Consider the following 20,842-nt stretch of genomic DNA (forward strand, 5'->3'; position numbering starts at 1 on the left):
TACATTATTTACTCTGTACTGTAGTTATGAATGATTGATTTCATTAATTAATAATAATGATTTATTTTGCAAAATACAATTTAAAATATCCGCCACATGCTTCGTCAAATATTTTATTAATCTAACGGGAAAAATATAATAAAAAATATGGTTGTTGTATGGTTCTAGTAATTGGTACTTAGCATGTTTCTGTTTAGCCGCATTGTCCGCTGCTGACCCCGCCTCACGAACGAAATCTCTGATATGAGAAGCGGCAAACGTACTTACACACGTTGCGTCCCAAAGCAAACATCGTCCCTTTTGCCAGAGTACCAAAATCAAGCCATTGGGACGCTTGCCATCCGTGCGACTTAGTTCAGGTGGTTCCAGAACACAAGGAATATTTGCACTTACCATAACGAATTATATCATTAAGCGCATGATGTCTGGGAAATCTACCAGCACTGATGAATGATTGATTTTGGAAATGATTCCTTCCTCAAAAAAAATTACGGATTGTAATGACCGCACAGCCGCAGCGGTCGAAACGCTCTGCGAACCACCCCCAAATGAATTAAATATTAGAATATTAGACACCCCTTTACAACAGCGGAATTTGAATTGATAAAACAATTGTTTTCAAACCTGTATTTTGATAACTTTAAATTCAATTTGATCAATACTATCTTCCAATATTTTTTATACTGTTGCACTTAAATGCCGTTAATTTAGAAGGTAATTAGTTTAACTGCGTTTAAGCGTAACAATGAACCGGATTTAATCTTCAAATTAAAATATATTCATAGTTTAGCAGACTTGAAAGCAGTTAAATGCCGTTAATCACACAAAAGCCTAACATGAATTAGTATCATAAGTATAGTTTTATGTAACTAAAACAACGTTATGGGATATAACGACATTTAAGTTACCATGAAGTCATGATTTTTTTAGCATTTTAATAAATATATTTTTTAAATGAAATAGTAACGCTAAAAAGCCGTTACTCTTTACGAAGCGGCATTTTAGTCGATGACTCATAAGATTTTGGTATCATAGATAATATACTAAAACGCAAAAAACGTTTTATTATTATAAAAAAAATGTGTTTCTAAAATAATAGGTTAGTCATTAGATAGTATTTTACTTGATCTATGTTTTGGTACCTTCAAGTTTTAAATAAGTGTTGTCATTTATGAATGACATCGATTTAAATTTTTACCGCGCTTTTCGACGTTTTACTCGAAACAAGCCTTTGGCAAATAACGGCGTTTTAGTTATACCAGGGCAGTTTTGAACTCATCTACCGTGCCGCCTACATTGAAGTACGTACCTAAATAAAATAATGCAAAATGGAATTATTTATTTTATGTGCCATCTGTTGTGGAATAGATGTAACTGTAGTATCGCCATCTATCGTTAAAAGGTATAATATATTTGAAGCGCCATCTGTTGTTGAGGGGCTAATAGCAATAAAATCTGCGTTTTGTTCATTAATCCGCAATTTAAAAGATATTTTCAAATAAGTACATCATTTTTATGCTTTAATAATAAATTGTATTACGAAAAGATTCATGATCATAAAGAATAATAGGATTGTTTAATTTTGTTTGTTTTTATATATTTGGTCAAAACAATTTCCTGTAATTATATAATCTATGCTATAACTAAACGTCTTATGAAAAGTTTTTAATGTCAAAACAAAAGATTCGGAAAGGCAAGGCAAAGCGAAACGGCGTTGTTTTGGTTTGAATATAGTTTACTAAAATACAATAGATCTTAGAGTTCAAAATAATAGAATAGATCCTTGACTTAAGTTATCTTGTTTCAGAGGTAATATTATTAGGATTCTAACTATTCACTTTGTTATCTTTTCACTATAAGACATACTATTGCCTGCAGGCAGGTTAGTGTTTGTTAAAGGTGTGGTAACTTCATCAATTATTTTCATTTCAGAGTGCCTTGAGTGAGCCAAACTGTCTTCAGAGTGTAAACGTTCAAGAATCCAAGATGACAGTGCTAGAATCCTGTTGGTCACCATGTATTTGGTCTTCTAACGTGAAAATCGGGAGCAAGGCGGTGGCTGTGTACACAGCAGCTATGAGTGTTATTCTTATAACATTTATTGGATATCAGATGGATGGTGGAGATTCCACCCAGTTGTGGAATCCTCTATTTGAAGCTGATGTTCGAGGATGTAAGTGTTCATTAATTTATGTTCAACATTTAATTTGCTGGAAGTGATTTTATCTTACATGCTTATATTTTTTGCTGGTTAGTATGATAAGACAGATGACCTATATCCAGTGTGTGGCTCCTGCCCTAGAATACTCCATATTTTCCTGTGGAAGTTGTATGAGGTAATCATGCATAATATTGTACCTGTGCGAAGTCAGGGGGTCCAGGGTAATCTGGATACTATAATGTATTTTAGTCTTCAAACCCCATGAATAGCAAAAGCATAGACCACAACCTCTCTTAAACTAGACTAAAAAGGTGGAAAAAAAAACCAAATTTGTTAACAATTAAATAATAATTAGAACTAAATGCTAATCATGTTGTTTTACGATTTCAGCCTTACAAGTCTTTGGTGGGATATTTATATTTATATTTGTGACACTGATTATCTGTTCATTGCTTATGGTGAGTGTGTTTGTTTGATGTTCTTTAGTTTTTGGGGCCACCAAGCTTTGTATTCCAAAAATCATATACAGAATTTCAATTATCTTAGTCTCAAAGTTGAAGACAGTAAAATGACTGAAATTCTGAATTGTGTTATTAAATCAATCTTAAAATCTACTATATAATTGCAATTTAACTAGCTGCATCAATATTACATATATTATACCGGAAGGATTTTGTAGTCAGAAATACTCTATGATTAGGATTAAACTAATACTTCAAAATTTTAACTTTTTAAATTTGTTAAGCTATTTATGAAAACTTGCTTTTTTGCTTAGTAAAGTAGTGATTATAATAATAGTAATTATAATGCTTAGTAAAGTCTGTCATAATTTTGCTCTTTCTTAAAACTTTCACGCCCCATTATCTTTTAGGGGTTTAGTTTTGAAAAAAAAAAAACAGTAGTTATGTTAATTGGGGATCTTTACCTACATGAATACAAAATTTCATCAAAATTTGTTCAGATGTTTAGCTGTGAAAGCAGAACAGTCATTTTGCATTTATAATATTAGTATGGATATATGATGAGTGGGATACAAGAGTTGCTGCTTTCCTTCTCTAACAATACACAACACTCAACATCTTCTTTATCAATTCCAGGTGGTCGGCATCAACATCTGGATGCGAGGTTTGATGCTGCCGTGGATGATCACGATGGGGCTCATCATAGTGTTCCAGTTGATGTTCGGTTTGTGGCTGCTCGGAGGTTATTACATTTATGTGAGTAGATTTGTTTTCTTTCCTCCACATTGAGTATGTATTACTAACACCGGTGTCACATTTCATTGAAGTCGCCTATAGGCACTTGGTATTACGACTATCTAACGACATCTAGTGGAAAGTGGTCGTAATCATATTCTATTCATTTGTTTTTGACATTTGGAAACAGTATCTAAATGGCAACTACTTATTGGAAGGCTAAAGAAATCAAGAATTTTATGTTCTCAGCTGGATGCCACTTTTGCTGCTCTCATCGACTTTTTGTGGATGTCGTACAATGTAAGTAAATAAAAACACTTCACTTTTGATACTCAAATAAATGTATATTTGTATTCCAAAAATTATATACATTGATTTAATATACAAGTACTTGACCAAAACTGGCAAAATATATTTATGAAATCATAAAGAAAATTATCATTGAGATTTTAGGATAAAAGTTAGCATAGATCAATTCACGATGTGTAGTAAATTTTTGACATGTCTTATTATAACTTTTGGGGACGCCTGTGCGAGCACATCCTGCGAGTCCTCACATACTGGCACCATTTCACCCAGACAAGTTTTATTGTAATTCTAATAATAAATATGATTAACATTCTTTATTATAGAATGTTATTTATTTTTTGAGTAACAGCATTTTGCCATCTTTGTTGGCTAATATAGCCAACATTCTTTAGTCAATTGAATACATTTAAATTATGAGTGGAGGACAATTGCATGAGTAAAATTGTTTTAAATTTTGTTTTCAGATCTATTGCTGGCTCTGCGTTTTCTCGCAGTATCAAATAATTCTAGAGATGCAATCGCCAAATATTGAAATATTAGTGGAGTATTAATGACAATGATATTTACGTGGCCTTATTAGTACAGCAACATTTGCTGCTCTTTTTAGATCTGATAAAATAATTTTTAAATCAACATGAAATCATATCAATATAGTTTATTATCATTTTAGTTTCTGACTGTGAAAAATGTCTGTTTTACCATTTTTGATATGCACAAATTGCGTATTCGTAACTTAAAAAGAAATGTATTTTGTAACAAAGTGGTGAAACAGTCATTATTGAATGAAATTGTATAGAAAAAGCTATCCATATATATTCAATGGACTACAGTTGTAGTTTTACGTAGAATCATAATATCAGTAAGTTAAGCCTCCAATTGGTAATGTGATGTGGAAGACATATGTCATAAAGAGTAAAAAACGGTTTTTTGATATAACTACATTTTTTGTCATTGCAACACCAAATCGAATGGTCATTATTGGTTTATATGCATCAAGTGTTGCCAGAAAAGTTGACACATCGCCAATTTTTTAACTCTTTACAGACTTTACTTGTAATATTGACTTTTGTATCTTTATTGTTTATTTGTCTTTGACCGAAGTCTGCCTATTTACCCAATCTTTATTTGGTTTTCTTTTTTAATTTCTCAAATATTCATATCTAAGCCATTTTTTTTTCTATTGATTATTTTATAGTATTTTTAAGTTTATTAAATCAAAAATTCTCTAAAATATGAGTGAAAATGGATTAGTTCAAACGTTTCATTAAACTTATTAATCTATCAGTTTACCCTCCACCGCGACCGCCGAATTAGTCCGACAAACATTTTCGTTATTGTGCGAGTATCGTACATATCCGACCAAAAAAACATTGCTTGTAAAGTATTGCACATTCCTATTTATTGTAGGTGAGGTGAAGCTTCGGTGGTGTAGTGGTTAAGACGCCCGTCTGTGGATCGAAAGGTTCCAGGTTCGAATCCTGCTCGTGCCACATGAGCTTGATACCAATCTTACTTATGTATTATTTTCATCGACCACCGGATGCTTCCGGTGAAGGAAAACATCGTGAGGAAACCTGCAAACTGGTTGATTATATTAACTTGTGTGTGAAATGGATAAGGCAATGGCAAACCACTCCATTAATAGTGCCAAGAGAGTTGTGTGTGTTTCATTCCACGTAATGACCACGACCCTCAGCCATGTGGAAATAAGACTTCAAGATTTGTTGTAGGTATTTATTTTCGATTCCCTATGCTTCGCGCCGGGAGCAGACAACTGATATAGTGAGTGTCGCGGTGTAAGGGTTAATTGTTGTAATATAAAAAAGATGTCACGAAAAATATTTATATAATTAGTTACAATTCGTAAATTCAATAAAAAGTAATGTAGTCGACAATTCTAGTTGTAAGTAAATCAAAAGACTTTATAAATATAAAAATTCCGTCCTGTAAATATACATTTATTGTAATTTTACATATCAACCTTTAAACTTTTTTTTCTTGAACAAATTTAGTTTATTGAATATTTATTTTTGTATTTTCTTTATATTGACTATGTTTTCTGTGTATTGGCTGAAAGGAGATCTTCCTTATTATGAAAAATTTTATTTTCTAGCGTTACATAATATTGTCTCTTAGTCATCAGTTTTATTTCTGAACAGTTTTTATAGATCACAGTTATATATAATCGTTTTGTATGTATGTTCTGTAAATTTCCTATTTTAATGTATTTTTATTCTGTATCATCACTGTTTTAAATCCGCGAAACTGATTCTGTGTTCATACATGTAATTATTTTAAATAAAATAGGTACCAACTTTAAATAATATATCATTTAAATTTAACATCATAATAATCGTGGATTAGCAATTTTAACGACTCAAAATATATGAAAATTTTTCTTCATCTGGGAATACTAAAATAAAAAGATAGTTAAAAATTCTTAATCGTTTATTCAGAGAAATAAATCTTTCTTCAATTTTTTGTTCATTGTTATCAACTAAAATACAAAATATACATGAAGGTAGGTCGAAGTCGTCGAATACTGAAAACATAACAGACAATTGAATTACAAGCCTATTCCCAATTAAGTAATAATTACATTTTTATTACAATTTTAAGAATATTTATCTTAAATTTACGATACGTCAACGAAGCCTATAAAAATCGAAATTAACAACATTTTTCACATGTATTGCACAGACAGCATAAATATTATAAATTTAATTTTAGGGCAGTAACCTAATAATTTTACTATAAAAAATAGGAAATTATACATACAATATTAATTCGTTTGGCTTCGGAAGAATACGACTAATTTATCCAAAAGTAGTTGTAGTGAGTATTATCAATTTGTGAATTCGAGTTTATATTTTGGCATCTCTTAGGTTTGCCTCATCAGTTACTGCTAAACTTCATACCTGTCATTGATTAGGTATAAAATCAAGATTGATTAGGTTCAAAATCAATTCATGTATACGTAAAATAAGCTGATCAGTTTGCTGTGAAAGACGTCAATTTTTGTCCCCTATCAGAAGTGGTGTAACAGACCAATTTAAAGACAAACAAGAACGTAAGTAAAATAGTAAAATTTAATGAGCCAAGAAATAGAAAAATAAATAAACAGATTTTTTAAATATCAAATTGTTTATCTCTTTTAAACACCATTAAAAAAAAGAAGTCTTTTAAGAAAAAAATATTAAATAACTTCATAAAACTAATGTATGATATATGTACAGTGAAATCTTATTTCGATATAAGAATAATATACAATGCTTACTAGCTAAAATGTACACTGTGAAGAGTTGTGTGACTATATGCTAGGTACAGTCGGGTAGCTATAGTACAATAATTTACAAAGCTTAGTTTAAAATGATATGCAATAAGCTATAGTTATAGCCACCTTAATAGCCAAGTGTTCATCCGAAGATTATCCTATATTTTTCACAATTTACCTTGTTATATGTAATGGAAAATGCCTTCCACTCAATGTATATTGCCCAGAAAGTCGTTGTATGTTTCATTCCACGTAATGGCCACGACCCTCAGTCATGAGGGATATTATAAGTTAAGAATAATTGGTAAGATATCGACTATCTAACTCTAGTGTCAATGTTTATTTAACATGTCGTGCACGCGACTAGACAAAAGAAGTGTTATTGAGAAATAAAAAAGTTTTAACTGCTATAGCGCGTCCGCGAACGTGATAAGTCGCCTAAATGCACCTGATACGGCTTTTAAAAGTACTTACTCTGTCATCTACAGGAAGTAGTTAACTAAACAATCCAGCATTTAGCGGTGCAATAAAAATTTGTTATAGGAAACCAAAATTGTTTTGGCTCGTGTAAGCCAAACAAAGACAATGAAGTGCTTCTATTCTCCGAAATATAAAAAAGTTATTCATTGTAATATAACTTTTCTCCAAATACAACAAGGCAAATTACAATAAGTTTTAAAATCCTCATTTACCTATATGGAATGTCTCGCCTGCTCATACGTCATTTCAATAGAGGTCGCCGCGGTACGCGAGAGATAAAGCTAAGTTTCGATTCGTCACGGGCACAAGCACCATCGTTTTGGCACAAGTTTTCTTATCAATAGAACAATGATTCTAAAGTTGTGAGTATTAAACAGTTGAAGTCTTGTCGTCCGTATACAGTGTACTATTAATTTTAACGAAACTCTATATACATTAATGAGTAAAAATCTTCAAAAAAATCACTGGAGTCTTAAAAGTCATGGGCGAGTTAACAATATTTTTAAAATAAAAATTAAACACAATAACAACGGTAATAAAACCAAAACAATGTTTGAAACAAGAACACATTCAAATGCAAATTCGATCGACTTTAAAGGTGCGGATATACCAACGCCTGCCCACAGGATATAGCAGGCCACAGGCTACGCACCTTAACATGGAGCAGCCTAACGGAAATTCGGCTATGAGCTAGCTGAATACCAATTGGTGTTAGGTGGAACAGATTTATCTACATTTTGGTGAGAATGAGTCGAATGGGCGGCATGAGCTTGCGGGTGATACAGATGGAAAGAAGAAGGGGGATGGAAGAACTGAGACTGATCTAATGACGGCGCATAGTCTAAAGCACCAGGCACGGCTGAATACGCCTGAGGTTTCAGAGGTAAAGGCGCATCACCTAAATAAGAATGTCTTAAGGCTTCAGAGTAAGCGCTATTGTCGTATGACAATGCATATTGCTGTTTGTCCCTAGGAGACACTGAGCCCGGAGGCGTCATAGCCGAGTGGTAGTCAGCGTAGCCTCCGTAAGCCAGTGTACCAATATCTGTGCTCTTATGTCCTAATTGTTCTCCGTAACCTGATCCTTCGCTTCCTGGAGGGGTCGGCAATGGTCCCGATTGGCCGTCACCAGAATAGTAACCGCCTGTTCTGCCATCTCCTAAGAAATTACTTCTAATGACGCTCTCCCTATTTGCATACAATTGTCTAAGCAGTGCGGATGCTGGCGTTGACGTGTGGTTACCGGGTATCTGTCTATTTAGATGGTTCAGGTGATGATTTTGCGTGCCTATCCACTGTATGGTCGATTTTTGTTGCTGTTGTTTTAGCAGGGCGTCCGTTGAAAAGTCTGTCGGTCGATGAGATATTTCTTTTCCATCTAACGATGGTAAATGCTTGGACATTGCATTCTCTAGATCCCTAACTGAGGTAGCATCAGTTGCTCCTTCCGGCATAGCTATGTTAGATTTGGTCATGTCTCGTTCTGTAGGGGAAATAGTCGCTCCTGGATTGGAAGAAGACTTTCGTCTATCCTCTTCTCTATCTTCTTCTTCCTCAGTCGTATGTTTTCGCTTCTTCAGTCTTCTGGCAGGCATGGGAGAAGTTCTTTCTGGGTTAGTATGAAGAGGTAATGGTTGTGCGTCGTTAAGTCTGGTTAAGTGCGTGACGTCAGAGGTTGGTACTGGGTTAGACGAAGCAGAGTCATTGTTTGATGGAGGTTCAGTTCTTTCTGCTTGATGTCGTGGAGGTGGAGGCGGGCCGCCTGAGTTGTCAGTATCAGGAGGTCCATTTTCGGGATCGCCCGCGGTTTCCTCGCGCTTCACTCCTTGAACACTTTCTTCCAATTGGCAACAATCCATTACTGTGTTGGGGTACTCTCGACCGCTGTGAACAACATGAAAATAAGCTTTAACACGACAATCTTTAAATTACACCGTATTGTCCTTAAGTTCAATCCCTTATTAAGGCATCAGATGTGATCATCTTACATAATCTGTCCATGTATTTTCTTTCGATCAAACGCCAATCGTGTGCCTTGCATACTTATCAATACAGTACGGTACGTGATATCTAATTATAGATGTGTGTTTACACAAACAGTATTGAAATCGGAAATACCTGATGACATAGTTGACGCAGATGATGTTCTGTTCCTCTGCATTTTTGGAGGAGCACACGACTGTGGCACAAGTCTGCATCCAGGTGTAGCCGCCAAGTTTGTTCATTATTCTGTAGTAGTGAGTCAACACTTGACCTTTGTTCATTACTGAAACAATTGAAGGTAGCCTTAAAGTGGTTTTGTTACCTACTTACAATTTTAAGATATTTTGTGATTTATGCCATCAAATATTGTAAGTTTCCATTTATATCATGGGAGTAGTAAATCATCCTGATTATATTAGGAATCCATAAACACATACAAGGATTAGGGATGACCTTGCGGGTAACGTCAATAAAACAATAGGTAACGAAGACAAACAAGACTATGTAACAATGATGATATATTCAGTAGATGCTCACACAGGACAAAGTGACGAACACGTGTATTGTCTACGTGAATCATTAGGACAACATGCATTTTGGGTTTGTTTTTGCATTGTGTATTGTAGTCATTTATTACTTGATGCATTTGGAGCTAGGCCAAAAAGTGAAACCGATTGCAAGCGCCCAGAGAATTCTTTAACCTCTTCAATTTGTGAGAGAATATTTACTAATTCGTATGCGTCTTACGTGTCTATTAACATCAAATGATCATCATTTAGAATCAAGACATCAGTCAAGGCATCCTATTTGTCGGAAGACGCAAATGTACATTAAATTTTATTACATTATGCTTGAATACTTGAAATTTGAATAACCTACAGTTTAATGTCATCAATAACTTCATCGTGTACCCCAATCGCGTCTCTTGTAACCAAATTACCCGCTTTCTAACAAACACCCGGACTTTTATGTTAATTCGACAATTGTTATTCTAAACTGGGAATGTCCACATTTGACCGGCATCTATATACACATTGGACATTTCAAATGCAAAGCATTATTCTCGTAAAACTATCAACCGACAGATTGCTGCGGAGCTGTATGACGTGAACCTGGGTCGTGATTGGTGTTGGAATCGTCGGCCATCTTGTTTTGTATGGCTTGATTGGTCAGAGACAATCGTTACGTCAGATTATGAGTCCTTCCATTCATGAATCCTTGTGAGTTATTGTCGTGATCAGAGTCTTAACATGTCCACTTAAAATTTCAGAAAATTGTTTTTTTTTATATAACTACTATATATAGTAATGAATTATTTTTTTGTCTGTTCAGTTTTACCTGATGCCGATCAAAATGTAGAAAAATGAACTTATTGATTCGAGTCTTGAAACATTGAATATACCTAACGCGGAGCCATTTAGTGGTAATCAAATGCTTAGTGGGACACCACGAAAGTTTGCGATACAACGTAATTTTTTTTAAGTCGTTATAATATCTAAATTATTTATCTAATATAGAGATCTAGCAAGTCCACGCAATCCACAAAAGCTCAAAAGACATTAAGCTTGATGTTTCCCACGTCTGACTCGGGAAAGGAAACCGAAACGATGGTATAAAAATTATTATTCAAACCAGGTCCGAGAGAGCCGGCGCATAGCGTTAGTATATATAATATATCTATATTGTGTGCGTATATAGGCTTGAATTGTATGCTGACGAATGCTTGGAGAAGTAATAATATCCTGCGCATATGAGGCCAAGATTACATTATTTTAATAAAACATATTTGTCTTTCGATATTTAAATATACGCCTAACCATACCTACGCTAGCAAAGACAAATTTTACAAACACATTTTAGAATTTAAATATATGGTTATTACAAGAAACTTTAAAACGAAACTTCACCAAAGAAACGCTGCCAGTAAATAACAGTCAAACAGAGTCATCGAATAAAAGGAAAAATATCAAGCTATTACTAAAAACAATAGAAGCCCCAATAAAAATTAAAAATGCTTGTGTAATAATTAGAATAGAAAAATAGTTGACAATCATATGAAAATTACTAACATCGAATAATTACTGGAGAAGAAAAATTCAAACATAAGATTTTAGCATTGCAAGTCAAAATGCTAGCCAAGTAGAATGATCAATCAAAGCAAAAAAGAAAACAATGTTCGAAACAAGAGTTTATGCATCAAGCCATAAAAATTTCCCAGAAAACGCGCGCACTCATAAATTTTCCTTGTAACGGCGCCTCCTTGAGCTGCCAGTCCACTTGACATGGATTTCCAAAGGGTACCAACTGAATACAAAGCAGTTGCAACACGGCCGTAAGGATTTCACCACGTAGCCGATATTGGGTCATGGTGGAGTCATCGATGATCGCTTATAGACCATTGATGAGGTTGATGACTCATTAAGACGTGAAGACGATTTTGAAAGATATGGAAATCAGTTTTAAAATAGACGGTTAATTGACGTGGAATATGCGTTTTCTTATAAGAATCTTGAGAGAGTTGTATCCACACTATCCTGTGTAACAGAAACTTATGCTTATAATGAAATGACAATACTTACAATCTACATGGCATTTTCTAAGTTTGTTCGCGTCTTCTCCATGACACAGCGCGTAGAGGTTCTTCCCCGTTAGCTCTTCCGCGGTGTACCCCAGTAGTTCCGAAACCCTGCTGAGGATATACGAATACTTATGTATCATATTCTTCATAATACCTTCGATTAATTAAACAAACCTTGATTGAACAAGATTTAATCTTATCTCTTGGGGCCGTTATTAGGCAAAAATAATATATTTCACGCAAAGTATATTAGACATGAAATATTTCGAAATTTTTCATATTAACCTTTGACATATGAATACCCATGGGATGCCCCTAAATAATTTGTTACACAATAAATAAAATTCAACCATATAAAAACATGAAATCCAAATACCTGGGTTCACAATGCGCTATCCTGAAGTCGAAGTTGATCCTGGTTACAAACATGTCAGACTCCAGCCTGATCTCATGAACTGAGGGCGGCGGTAATGCTATCGCCAATGCCACCATACCCAGGAGAACTGTGGGGGACTTCCGACTGTGTGAGAACGAGTATTGAGGTCGAAGGCGGCACAGCATTAACACCACCTGGAAAGATGGAGAAAAAAATTGAAATTTCTTGATCACATAAAATTTTTGCGCACCTAATTGTGATTCATATGACGTCTTTTGTGTATCACATTTGGTCCTTTATGAAAATATCGACAGAAACGATGACATAACAGTGTTCATTATCAGAAAATCTAAATTTTGAGACTGAGTTTTGTTTTGATGTATCTGTATAGAATTATTAGGTATTTCATCAATTACAGACTTTTGTCTTCTTAGATCATAAAAACCATAGATAAAAGAAATATACATATATAACCTTTATTACACAGGTAAACATTCAGTTTATGAAATCCAAGTACGTGATCGCAAGAAAAAAGAAACTCATCAAACTTTCAAACTCATTTTCAGGATCTACGTGATTCATATAGCGAAGAGTAGCCTCGTGTCCATTTATAACCAAATTCAGAATCACGTACGACGTCGCGTTTTCAATGGCAAAAATCGGATACGAGATAATTTCAAATTTTCCCAATAAAATCTTTGCCTTCGGCGTTACCCTACTTGAATGGCTGTAATAATTACCAGTCGATCCTGTGCCTGTATGAGCCATTTAGATTGAGATAAAGAGAATTAGAGGAATTAGTTCTGAATTTATTGTGTTCAGTTGTAATAATTTGTCATATTTGGTTGCGATATCTTTTGAGAATTGAGTAGTTTTAATTGCAGGTTTACATAATATGTGTCGGGCAACTAAACTTGTGTGTTAGTAAGTGCGTCTACTAGGTACGTTACTTACAAAATAAGTAATGAAGTTTACATACCAGGTGACCGTATTAACAAATAAATTTAATTCAATTTAACGCTCGAAACAATAAAAATATGCGACTTACACATAAACCACTTAAACAAAATAAAGATAAAATTTATACCCCGCAAACAATCTATTACAGGCAATTTCGCGAACCTAGTACGTTATTCGCAAGTCGCTCGAGATATCATCGTACTTTATGACCTAACACCGAGTTAAGACAAAAATTATTGCCAGCAGTACCGTGCCCTGAGGCGCCCCTCGCAATATCATAACTCTAGACAATAATGTTTGCGGTGTTAGCCCTATAAAGACATCGGATAAATTCATTTCATCATTATTATTCAATAACTTACAGATATTATATTGAATTAACATCGTTTCAAATGAAACTAGTAGTGCTATTCAAACATAAGATTACCTACGAAAAATCCTTATACACCAAATTGTTTAGTTCGATTATTAAAATTATTAACTAAGTTAATTATACCTATACAAATTAAACCAGAATCTTTCTTGATTATTACAGATTTCTACCTAAGATACCCACCCGCCAGTTACCACTCTCCTCATATCTTGACGTCTCACCCTCCCTGCTTCGTGCAACCTAGATTGAAAATGAAAATTCAGCGTCCATTTATTTCTCATTCTAAACTATAGAACAGATAAAAAATGTCCACAATTTCCATAGTCATTGACTAGAAAGCGATAGATGGTAACTGCGAATCGCTCAATGTGATGTTTTTTGTGAGAGATCTTATATTTGTAGAGATGTACTTATTAAAACTCACTGAAGACAAGCACAACTTGATGCAAAAATCTATCTTATTACACGAATCTTTGAACTTACCTACGATTAATAAAAGATAGGTTCCAATTTCTAAACAAATAAGATTGTTTCCACCAAATGGTACTAAATCTTCAGCTGATGCCAATGTCCTTACCCTGTATCCTGAAGATTTGAAATGGCAGCCACGTTTAGTGAGGGTACTCTTCATTCTGACGCAGAAGGCTCTGTCCATTCCCCGGTACAGCTGCCCGCTAGCTGCTAAGCTCATTTGTGATGACACTGCAGACAAAAATAAATGACATTAGATATTTAGGCTTGATTTAACTTTGAAATTGCTTTATAAGATAGTTAAATTTTTCAGAATTGATTTTTATCAAAATTATCTTTTAGGTACAGATTTACAGATAGTAAAATAAAATGCATAATAAAAAGTGCCATCAATTGTGATCATGAGGGCAGGCATGGTACCCGTATCGTAATTTTATGCCATCAAAATAAGTTAAATCATTCAGTGTAGTGAACAACATTTTTCTGTCTGTTAAACTCTAAAACTCTGCTGTAAAATGAATTGAAGATATTAATCTTCAATTTATTTTACAAAAGACGATCGAAGAATTCCCTGATCTTTATTTGTTAATGAGATGGTTATCTTGCCATACCGGGGTGATAGACTGATCGGCAGCTAATTAAGATCCGAAGCAAGCGTTGGGAGCAGACAGACCAACACCACGGTCTAATTGATTTCACTGCCTTGCTCTGTGACTTTGAGAAATTTTACGTGATTCTAAAAGTTTTGGTTGGACAAACTATTTATTGCGTATATATTGAGAGTAATTTTGGTTCCATTGAAAATTAAATGAGCAGGGAATTAAAGACAAGATACTATACTGATGGAATATGAGTGAGAGGTATCGTTATAAGACAGAGGAAATAAAGTTTTCTTGGTGATCAAGGACAAAATAAATACTTAAAGTGAGATAGATATTTATGAAAAATAATCAAATAAAAAAACAAAGACGTAAACTCTGGTGAACATTTTAAAACCACCGAAAGACAAAACAAATAATTACAAACAGTTTCTCCATTGCTCGGCGATAACCACACAATTTCCATTACAGTGGACAATGTGGTTGGTTTGAATCACGCCTTTGTACTTAATACGTAATCGTAGATTGACTCAATACAAAGGCATTTCGATAGCCTTGCTAGATTTTTTTTATGCAAAAGCATATTTAATTTTTCTTGTTGATTTTAACATGTGTCTTTTAATTTCACAACAAAGAAGTCTTTGTAAATCGATTATTTCGAGTTTTAGTGTTACGACCTGCCTACAAGCTCTATTATCGATTAAGTAGCGCAATGCTAACTACATCGCTTCGTCCACTTTAAAATATTTTCAAGCAACAGAATGATGTCACAGAAAATGTATCAATGGATTAGTTTTCTCTTCACTAATAGTGCCAAGTCGAGAGGAAGAAGCCAAGGTATGATTATTTAATTTATGAAATTTTAAACTCTTTAATAAATCTTAAATGTAAGTCACTATCGTAAAGTAAAACTTCTTAAACGTATTACAACTTAGAGCCAAACCAATTAAGATCTTAATGGGATATCATTATTAGTTTAAGAACCACTGTTAGCCCCGAATCTACCGGTGTTACTCCATCGGTTTTAGGAATGGCTGTATGGCCATCACTTGATAATGTGGCCATTTCTCCACGGGCCACTGTTCTGGGAGCTCGTTTGGCCACGCCCGTCACTACACAAAGATCCACTGTCACACAGAATCTATCCTGATTGATTTTTTATCGATCGACACTTTTTTCAACACATCGTAAATTGAAATTGATTCTAGCCCTTGAGGTATTCGTGTTGGTAAATTGATGGACCTTATTTGGTGTTAAAAAATGGTACGAATGTGCTTAGATCACGAATTAAATTTGGTTCTGTATTGCTATAAACGTGTTCTACATCTACATAACAAAAAAGACAAAGTGTTATTTTTTGTTAAGCCACTTGTATTATGACAACTATAATAAAAACTCCGAATGCATTGGACCGAGGAATAACTGCTATTTAATAGTAAAATTTATACCGGAATGGATTTTTTGTCCGGCAAAGGTTTAATTAAAGTCAGCACCCATATTTGGTGGTTGTCAAGCGGGTCAATGTAAATGACTTTAATCTTTTCCTGGTGGCGCCAAATTGTAATAACTTCCAGCTTTATTCCCATAGCAATCAAATGGATCTTGAGGCCCCTCCGGACACCCCATAGACCGTTTCATAAGCTCCCAACACGCCGTGAAGATTCTTTAATCTAATTTCAATTTGTAGCAAACTTATTATAGGTGACATTGAACGATTCGACATACCAAGTGAAATGTTTAAATCGGTAATGTCACTCATTGGGCTAAGCGCTACTACGGCATCGAAGAGAAAAAAATAATTAAATTCTTAACATTTCTTTTCCGTTTTAGTGAAAAATGGATCGCCATCTTCTTTTTCTGTTAATGCTTCAAAATTGTTAACGATTAAATGAATAACGGAACAAAATAGAAAGTTACCACTTTTTAGTCCACTTGATGGCTGTGTTTTGTTATTTAGTCCAATTGTAAAACAATACTATACACTATTTTCACTTTTTACTTTAATTGCCTATTTGAACATCAAGTCAGATGATAAAATAAACAAAATATTATTGGCACAGATAAAGCACGCTAGAAATTTTGAACGATTTCATATCTTAAAATTAATACAATCATTTAGATTGTGTTTACCATCAGGGTTGTTGGTGCCGTGTTGACTCCCCTCTTCGCTGCCTGACGCAGGGCTATTCAGTCCAGCTCCTCCAGATCTCCCTGCCAAGGACAGACCCAGCTGCTCAGCTATCTCTGCGTGGTCAGCTTGGTGCACGTAGTCGAATATACTACTCCCCGTCATTTCTACCTGGTTGACAAAAGAGTAGGTAGTCGATTAATAAATTAAATCCATAATTAAGATTTATATTTATATTATTACTTTTTTTCTGTTGCTATAAAAATCGTGCGACTTCCAAGGAAGGATATGGGAACCACACATTAAGTTTTTTCTGAGCAAATGTATTAAACACTGAAGTGGATAAAATGATACTAATGTATGTGAATTATTAAAAGTTCATTAAAAGTCCACAAAAGTTCACATATTAAACCGACCGAAGCAACACAAACTTCATGATATCAGATTTACTTTCATCTTATACATCATCGTGTTCATTCATCGTAGTTCCAAGTAACTCGATCCCAAAAGCCAACTGACGAGTTATGTCTCGAAGCTGGCCATCACGTACGCAGCCATCATGAATGAGCGGGTGTTATCAACCATCTCATAGCAGGTGGCTCCGGGACACCTATAAACCTCAAATATAATGACGCCGGAGAGAAAAGTGATGAAAACACTCGGCTAGATGACAATACGAGTGGACCAAACATCGCAACTCATTACGTTTTTGTCGAAAGTTGTGGATGTTTTGAATGTCGTATCGATCAACGTTCAGTTCTATGGTTTTATTGCAGTTTTTATTTTTTTGATAGAAATATTGAGGAAACATTTTTGATTACATTAAAACAATACAGATAAGATGTTTTGAAAATTTTTGCTACTACTTTATATATTTTGTTTGATCTTCTTGACCAAGAAGAAATCCTTCTGGCGATAAGGTCGACTTATACCTGGTATCCAAAAGAGTCCAGTGAGTTCAAAATCATCAAGGTACTTGGACTGTAGCAGTAAGATTTGTTGCAAAAGATCTACAGAGACAAACATATCACACCATAAAACATTCCTCAAATTCAATCTTTCCTGGCTTATGCAAATGTTGAATATAAACTTATCAAATATAATTGTGGGACCCTATTACGGATGCAGCCGTCGTGTATCCGTGGTGTAGTCGCATGAGAATGTGAGGAACAATGGTGGAGTTGCGGTGGTCTTTTCCGAGAATCCCCAGTCGTTTTATGGTGTTTTCGCCGATTTGTCCACGGATTTGATAACAAGCTGATTTACATTAGCGATGAAATGAATGCATTTTGAAGAATTACTTTAAAAGGTTAAATCGGAATAGATTTTTTTATCATAGGCTAACTACAAGTCACTGCCTAAGAACCTTTATAGAAGTTACCTGGATTTAAAGTATACCTACTAGTAATAGTAAGTAGATAGTTAAAATAAATACGATTCAAATACTTATGTTGTGTTGCTTCTTTAAAAACGTTCCATTTTAAAGAGTCAAAGAAAAGCAATAAAAAATTTCAGCTTATCATCACTATACTGAAATCCAATAAACTACGTGGAGTACCGATAAAAACGACACGTAAATAATTTCCTCGGACGGGACTAACACGTCGAAACAAAAAGTATCCATTTTCTTCGTTTATCTATAAAAGAAAAATATGATTTCCCATTGTCGGTGTTATCATCAGTCTTTATAGCTGCCCCGAAAAAATGCCCGTAACAGAATTTAATATAGCCGCGTCTAACACAGGCCTTGCTTATAAGAAAGTTGTATCTACGCTTATTTACCAGGAAGTTTATGTATTTTATATGTCTACTTACACACACAGGGATACAGACGAAGAAGACTTATGGGGCCGTGTGTGCCAAGAAGGTGTTTAGATGTTATTTGGCAGTAGTGTGCGGGTGCAAGTGTGTGCGTGGTACGGTTCGCAGCCGCATTAGGATGAGGAGCACGCGCGCGCCTCGCCCGGGACGTGACCGGCATAGCGCATCGTCCCTTTCCCCCTATTTTCCTTCTCCGTCACACCACCCCCGAAGCCAGCCATGTTGGATGTTTCCAACGAGAATTTCCCAATTTTCGGATCTTTTCAGAGCGCCTTTTAATTTCGTAATGTTATTTAATTTTGTTTGGATGGTAAAATTTTTTTGGAAAGTTTCCCTGGCTTGCTGGTTTTTATATTATATGTGCTTTATTGTCAGCCACGTTAATCCGAATCTAGAGTGTGGTTCTGCATTTCAAATTGGCTCTCATTTTGTAGTAACAAAACTGATCTGGAGGATCTCTACTCGTTAGCATTGTAATTTCATCATTACCATCCCTTGGGATGAAATCCGCAACTTTGTGAGAAACAAACTTGAAGTATTTGACGAAGACACTTTGTAACCCTTTGAGATGGTCGGAATAAAAAATAGATAGTCATATAAGCATCCCACGTAGAAGGCATAACGCGACACGTGTAAAAGGACTTATCTGTGATCTGTGCATTACCACCGGATGTCTTTCTAGCGCCGCCGAAATTTCAGATTAAATCGGCTGACTGTACCGCGTCAATGTGTGTGTGCTTCATGCGCTCGATTCTGTTCAACTAGATTCTATATATTTGAACGAGTACATATACCTATACTTTATAGCAATCATCGTTTTATCAGCTTTTGCCCTCGTGAAATTAATTTCACACACCTTATGAGTAGAATTTCTAAAAATGCTTTTTGTATTATGTACTCATAAACTTCCTGCATATATTGTTTTGTACATTTAATGGTTTCGCATCTGCGTTGCTATCTAAATACGTGTGCAATTTTATAGTGGATCTAACTTTCTACTACTTCTACTTCTTTATATTCAGCATGTTATTGTTAAGACGTATTTGTGTCAGATTATATTAAAGTCTTCTGAAGTCCTCTGACAATCTCCTCTATTACGAGAGATACTCTCCAGCGAATTAATTCATGTTTGATTACGAACGCTCAGCTTATATCATTTTCCAATTTCACTGAAAATTGACGTTTCAGCTTTAAATATACATATATCTTCCACATCAAACGTACTCACTAATTCCCAAGTCAGATCACTTTCAGCTTCTGAATAACTTATAGGAGTACATGGCATATTAGATGAGAGTGAACTTGAATCCAAAGATCTGGAGTATTTTGTAGGACATTGACAGATTTCAACTCTTTTTATGTGGCACGATCGCTTGTCGATGTGGGTGCGTGAAGGACATAAAGTGTCGTATCGAATGTGTTGGCAGGATTGGTATGGCTACGTGAAATTGTTTCGTTTGAGATCGGATCAGTGGCATTAGAAGTAGGCAAGGTGACACGTGACATAGCATGTATAATTTAATGTTGGTCGGGAGTGTACAGTACTTCATATAATTACTTTGAGTGTAGTTGATTGTGATAATATGCCAGATCACGTTAAGGCGGCTATATTTATTGCGAACTTTGGCAGTTCGGTATACATTGCTGATTATTAATTGCGGTAAATTTACGCTCTCATACAAACTACGCAAATGTTCGTGCATTCGCATCGGCATCTGTCTGAGTTCGGCGAACTTTAACGATTTTAATAAGAAATATTAAAATATTTTATGTCAAATCAAATGTTTGTTTGTTGTCACGTTTTTTAAAACTTTTTTTTGTTGATAGCACAAAAGATGGTAAGTCTCTTGCATATAGGTATTGGGACGTAGGTAAATTAAGAATATATACTTACTTGTGATAATCCTAAATATATAGATACAGTTTCAGATATGTACAGGAACCTCCCATCCGCCGCCACTGACAGCGCGAACCCGTCCAGGGACTGTGAACAAAAAAAGTCATTTACTTATGAGGAAATTTGTATCTCATTGAAGATTGAAGTAGTGTCAGAAAAAAAACAAATAGGTTTAGTGAAAAAAGTATATAGGTACATACATAAAAATAAAAAAAAAAACAATTCAATATTTCCTA

At 34.7% G+C, this 20,842-nt stretch overlaps 2 protein-coding genes across 7 annotated transcripts in view; one reads left to right on the plus strand and one right to left on the minus strand.

The window, feature by feature from the left end:
* Nucleotides 1-1,667: 1,667 nt before the first annotated feature.
* Nucleotides 1,668-5,987, plus strand: pasi1 (pasiflora 1). 2 transcript variants are annotated; one of them, XM_053760090.2, is made up of 6 exons: nucleotides 1,668-1,809; nucleotides 1,933-2,173; nucleotides 2,552-2,619; nucleotides 3,259-3,378; nucleotides 3,607-3,657; nucleotides 4,131-5,987. In XM_053760090.2, exons 2-6 carry the CDS (start codon nucleotides 1,987-1,989, stop codon nucleotides 4,215-4,217), a joined length of 513 nt encoding a protein of 170 aa, XP_053616065.1. In that variant the 5' UTR covers nucleotides 1,668-1,809; nucleotides 1,933-1,986; the 3' UTR covers nucleotides 4,218-5,987. The 2 variants fall into 2 exon arrangements, with proteins under 2 accessions (XP_053616065.1, XP_053616067.1); XM_053760092.1 differs by having other exon boundaries at nucleotides 1,686-1,722.
* Nucleotides 5,988-6,100: 113 nt separating this feature from the next.
* The window catches only part of trh (trachealess), a 149,688-nt gene continuing 134,946 nt past the window's right edge, over nucleotides 6,101-20,842 (minus strand). For 4 of the 5 annotated variants that reach the window (XM_053760087.1, XM_053760085.2, XM_053760089.1 and 1 more), the window contains 7 exons: nucleotides 20,604-20,693; nucleotides 16,891-17,059; nucleotides 14,268-14,392; nucleotides 12,358-12,551; nucleotides 11,983-12,092; nucleotides 9,539-9,686; nucleotides 6,101-9,304 (listed from right to left, as the gene is read on the minus strand). In XM_053760087.1, the coding sequence (XP_053616062.1) occupies nucleotides 8,104-9,304; nucleotides 9,539-9,686; nucleotides 11,983-12,092; nucleotides 12,358-12,551; nucleotides 14,268-14,392; nucleotides 16,891-17,059; nucleotides 20,604-20,693 (2,037 nt within the window). In that variant the 3' untranslated portion in view covers nucleotides 6,101-8,103. The remainder of the gene's footprint in view (nucleotides 9,305-9,538; nucleotides 9,687-11,982; nucleotides 12,093-12,357; nucleotides 12,552-14,267; nucleotides 14,393-16,890; nucleotides 17,060-20,603; nucleotides 20,694-20,842) is intronic. The other variant, XM_053760086.2, reaches the window with a different exon arrangement.

Source organism: Plodia interpunctella, chromosome 19 (genome assembly GCF_027563975.2).
Source record: "Plodia interpunctella isolate USDA-ARS_2022_Savannah chromosome 19, ilPloInte3.2, whole genome shotgun sequence".
Classification (NCBI taxonomy): domain Eukaryota; kingdom Metazoa; phylum Arthropoda; class Insecta; order Lepidoptera; family Pyralidae; genus Plodia; species Plodia interpunctella.